This window comes from Mus caroli, chromosome 5, assembly GCF_900094665.2.
Source record: "Mus caroli chromosome 5, CAROLI_EIJ_v1.1, whole genome shotgun sequence".
Classification (NCBI taxonomy): Eukaryota; Metazoa; Chordata; class Mammalia; order Rodentia; family Muridae; genus Mus; species Mus caroli.
Genome location: NC_034574.1, coordinates 79,555,758 through 79,560,721, shown reverse-complemented (window position 1 = coordinate 79,560,721; position 4,964 = coordinate 79,555,758). Strand labels below are relative to the sequence as shown.

The 4,964-nt window shown below is 39.1% G+C and overlaps 1 protein-coding gene across 1 annotated transcript in view; it reads left to right on the top strand.

Annotated features, from left to right (window-relative positions):
• Nucleotides 1–335: 335 nt before the first annotated feature.
• The window catches only part of LOC110294877 (transmembrane protease serine 11A), a 48,350-nt gene continuing 43,721 nt past the window's right edge, over nt 336–4,964 (top strand). Inside the window, exon 1 of the mRNA XM_021163354.1 lies at nt 336–349. Within this exon, the coding sequence (XP_021019013.1) occupies nt 336–349 (14 nt within the window). The remainder of the gene's footprint in view (nt 350–4,964) is intronic.

The following is a 4,964-nucleotide window of genomic DNA, read 5'->3' as shown; positions in this document are numbered from 1 at the left end:
AAAGAAAGAAAGAAAGAAAGAAAGAAAGAAAGAAAGAAAGAAAGAAAGAAAGAAAGAAAGAAAGAAAGAAAGAGAAAAAGAGAGAGAAAGGAGAAAGCACAAACTATTTCTTTTATGTTGGGAGTATGTTTGCTCTGGCTGCTTTCTCTAGGCTGCCATATGGGCTGAGTCTTCTGTGTTCAAACTTGTCAAACTTGTTTCATTTCAACTACTTGTCATTTGTTTCCGTATTTCTTCCAGGAGTAGATCTCTAAGACATGTAGGGATGTCATAGAGCTGATTGGAAAGTCAAGTTCAGTGGATGACACCTGCAGGATCCCTTCCTCCCATTCGTGATGTATCTGCATCGGTAAGTTCAGTTTGGTTTCTTTGGGTCCTGCTCCTTTGCTGTGTCTGCCTTGTGGGGTAGACTCTCCACACCAGAGGATAGCTGGTGAGGAATCTTTAAGGAATTCAAACTTGATTTAAGATGGAAGGGTTTCTGGAATTTTCACAGTGGGATGGAGTAAGTAATCTCTGTTCAAAAATCAATGTTTTGTATACAACTCAGAATCAGCATTATCTCACGTTTCCAAGTTCAATAGTGGATAATTGGGACTGCAGTGGAAAAGTCAATACCACTTTGTCCTGCTTGATTCAGATCTAAGAGGAAAATGATCATTTGTGTGAAAGCAGTCCTCATTGCTCCAACCCAACAGGCTGTTCCCTCAGCTTTTCCTCCTTATTGTGTGTTGGTTCTTGTGGAGTGAGGAAAATCAGGAAGTCATGAGTTTCAGAGACATCTGGTCCACTGTAAAGAACCCCATATTTCCTTGAAAGAAACTGAGCTAACAGAAGATCAAGACTGGTGATAGTATGCTAACTTTCAAGACTCCTTTTAAATAGTAAGGAAACAAAATATAAAATTTTAAATATGATTTGCCACATTCAAAGAAGGAAAAAGTTGGTTTTATATATATTTAAGGTGATAATATTTAATTTTTGTTAATATTTATGATCTTTCTGAGGTATTTTTACATACGTTATTTCATTTAAGAGCCTAGACAAGCCTTGTGAATTCAGTAGACCAGGTATCAAGGACTACCCTAATAAACAAATCCAAAGACACAAAAGTTAGGAGACTTCTCCAGGCTCACAAGGCCATTGGATGCCAGAATTTCTTGGAGTAGTCCTAAACTATACAGTATATAGTTTTGTTGTTGAATTGGCGTATTTACTTTATAAACTTTCATCACTCTAGATAGAAGGCACCAGCCTGAGAACTTCAGATGTGAGATTTTGATATTAGACAGCTGCCAAGTCAGTGAGCTTTCCTGGGAAACTTGTCCCCCTCAGAATACTTATATTTAATAGTAATATTTCGATCAGTGCTTTAGAAAGAAATTGTATAGTAACCGTGGTCTCTGACACTCCTTGAAGGGTCAGCAGTACTTCACACATAGCCAAAACCTCACAGGTATTTCCTGAACAAATGAGAAAGCAAACAATATGAACACTTTGTGTTGTTTATCTTGTTTTTAAAAATTCATTGAATTAGAAAATCTATACCCAATGCTTATAGACAGTAAGATTATAAAGCAAAATCTTACATTTTCCATTTTTTCTATTAAAATTATTAAGTCTTGTAAGTATAGGCACTAAAAGCTTTCTTTTCTAGTGAACAATTATGCACGTATGAATTTTTACAGTTTAAGGGAAGTAAATTATTGGAGTAATATTAAATGTTCAATTGTTGCTATTTTAGACATTAGCGACACATTCATTAACAAAGAATAGACATGATAAGAAACATTAGGTAGCAGTAGTTGCTTTGAGTCAAATTTAGGAACAGTTTCCCAAAATGGAAGATTTGCAACAAATTCTGCTAAGAGGCAGGCATAAGGATTAAGGACAAGAGGATGCCTACTAATTTCTGTGATAGCCTATGCCAAATCTCCAATCACCTTAAAGTGCACACCACAGTTCTTCATACTGTTTTAATTCCTATTTCTTCATGAATAAGAAACATGCTGGAAAGTCTTGGAAATGTAACATTTGATTCCCATGCCTGTTGTTTGTGCTGTAATAAACCTGGATGTCTCCTCCATAGAGTCTGTAATTTCATCTCTGTCCTTGGGCTGGCTTTGGTGGAACAAATTGCAAACTACAGAACTCTCTGTTTAGATTCCCCCCCCCCTCCAAATAGCCATATTCACACCATTTCAAAAGATATGATATAATGCCAAGTGCGTTCTTCATCTGAAATTGGGATCAAGTTCTCAGAAGCCTATACAACCCTCTCTTCCTCTAGCTTAATAATAAGCAAAAACTAAATTCATCTCTGACATTTAGAGGAAAAGGTAGTTCTCGATAACTCCATTACAAATATTTGTAGTTTAGATTTTAATTTTTTTTTTTTTTGGATAATTGTTTCAGTTACCTTGCTCATTTGTTAAGTCTAGTACACGACATATCCTAAAACCATCTTCAGAGTTAAAAATTACTAACTGGTAAATTATCAATGAAATATTATATTTTCTATTTTTCCCAGAAAAGTTGCATGCTCACTACATGCCCTCTACACCTTTGTTAACTCATCTAATTCTTACTCGTCCAAGGTCATCCTCTCCTACATATGCAGCTGGAGCCATAGATCCCTCCATGTGTACTCCTTGGTTGGTGGCTTAGTCTCTGGGAGCTCTTGGGGTTGGGGGGGCTAGTTGGTTGGTATTGTTGTTCTTCCTATGGGGTTGCAAACCCCTTCAGCTCCTTCAGTCCTTTCTCTAACTCCTCTATTGGGGACCCTGTGCTCAGTCCATTGGTTAGCTGTGAGCATCCGCCTCTGTACTTGTCAGGTTCTGGCAGAGCCTCTCAGGAGACAGCTATATCAGGCTCCTGTTGGCAAGCACTTCTTAGCATCCACAATACTGTCTGGGTTTGGTGACTGTATATGGGATGCATCCCCAGGTGGGGCAGTCTCTGGTTGACCTTTCCTTAATCGGGTTAATTTTTAAAAATGATGTATACTATTGCCAGTCAGTTGCCTGTTCAATCATTCTGCATTAATTTTAAGCCGCATGTGGTTCCATCACTGATTCAAACACTAAGCTCAACAATATTTAATAAAGATTTTGAAGTTAAAGCTAGGACAATCGGAAGTCATGTTTTGCTGCTTCAGGGTAGAGGTAGAAAATACTATTTTGCTGAAAAGGGCGGAGATCTAAAAGGCAGAACTGGAAACTAATTTCACTAATTAAGGTCAGCAGGCATCAGAGGATGTGTGTTTCCACTGTGCTTTGGATAACTGGGAGTAAGTCCCACCTCTGAGGCCAGATGGAATGAAGATCAAGCAGTGGTAACGTCAGTGACTTCCCCCTCCACAGGCATGGAGAACATCAATGGTGGCCAAGTGTTCTCTGCAGCCTTCCACTCACACTCTCATCCAACAGTGTCAAGCTTCTCACAGTTGAGCCCCCTTAAGTCCGGTTTTGATTTCCAATTTGCATCCCCAGGTTCAGGGTAAATAGATGAGGAGCTGAGGTTTCTTCTGCAGATGGGAGGTCCTTCTTAGTTCTCTGAATTAGCACAACCCGATCTTCATTGTCCTTTCCCACAGAAAACATTCTTTGTTCTCAACTCACAATGACATTTTAAATAGTTTTCTCCTTTTTGCCTTGCCCTCACCATCACCAGCTCTGGGTTATGAATGAGAGAGAAACACACACACACACACACACACACACAGAGAGAGAGACACACACACACACAGACAGAGAGACACAGACGGTTTCCTTGGTTTTCTGTGTTGTCAGCTCTCCTGACAACTCTTTAGCAATGAGGTCTTACACTGGTGAGAACACCCCCACAGGCATGTCTTATGCCCCTTCTGAGAAACAGGAGGATCTAAGAAATCGGAAGAGATGCTGGTGAAGAGTATATATGGAATTTTTCATTCCATGAATTCGTTAGCTACCACTGTTTAAGACCTAAGTGGTATGTGACACAATAAGTCTGCTAGTGACCAGGTTATATAGAAAATGGGGAGAGGGGGCATGCTCCCTGATTTACTTTTCATTTGAAATCACCAAATGTTCAGAAAGGAAGGTTCCATTCAACATTACCTAAATAATTTTTATATTTCTTACCAAATATATTTGATCTGAGAAACCTCTCCTCTTCTTACTTTTTGGGAACATGCTTAAGAAATGTCTCAGTGCTATACATGACTTATTCACAACCTTCACGTTCTTGCTCTTTGAGATAAGATATATGTCCGCATATGCTATCAAGAATTAAATTATGAGCCATGGATATGTAAGAACACTTGCTTCACAAGTATGAAGATCTAAGTAAAATTCCTCAGAACTCATGGGATAAGCTAAGTGTAGGTATGCCCTCCTGTTACTGAGCCTGGGAAGGTACAGTGGAGACAGGAGGATGTCTGGGACTTGCTGCCTATCTAGCTTAAGGTTCAATGAAAGATGAGTGAATGAATTTGTAATGAGTTTTTAGTAGAGGACACCCAACTTCCTCCTCTAGCTTTTGTGCATGTGAATGAGCACACACACAGACATACACACACTCTAATGCACACATGCTCGTGTACACATACACATACACACACACACACACACACACACAAGAATTAAAAACAGAAGGTATTAGGTAGGATAGAAAAGTGTGACCATTACATTTCCTTTGTATGCTTCCTCTTAGCCTACCATTTCTCCAAATCGCTACTGTCATGTTCACAAAAGGCTCTCTGAAGTTGAGGCAAAAGGGAATTGTCACTTTGGGAAAGTGACAATACACATTTAAGGCCAATAGAAAAGGTAAATATCCAGAAGGTGTGCCAACTGGTAAGAAGGACACATGCTCCACTATGCTCATAGCAGCCTTATTTATAATAGCCAGAAGCTGGAAAGAACCCAGATGCCCCTCAACAGAGGAATGGATACAGAAAATGTGGTACATTTACACAATGG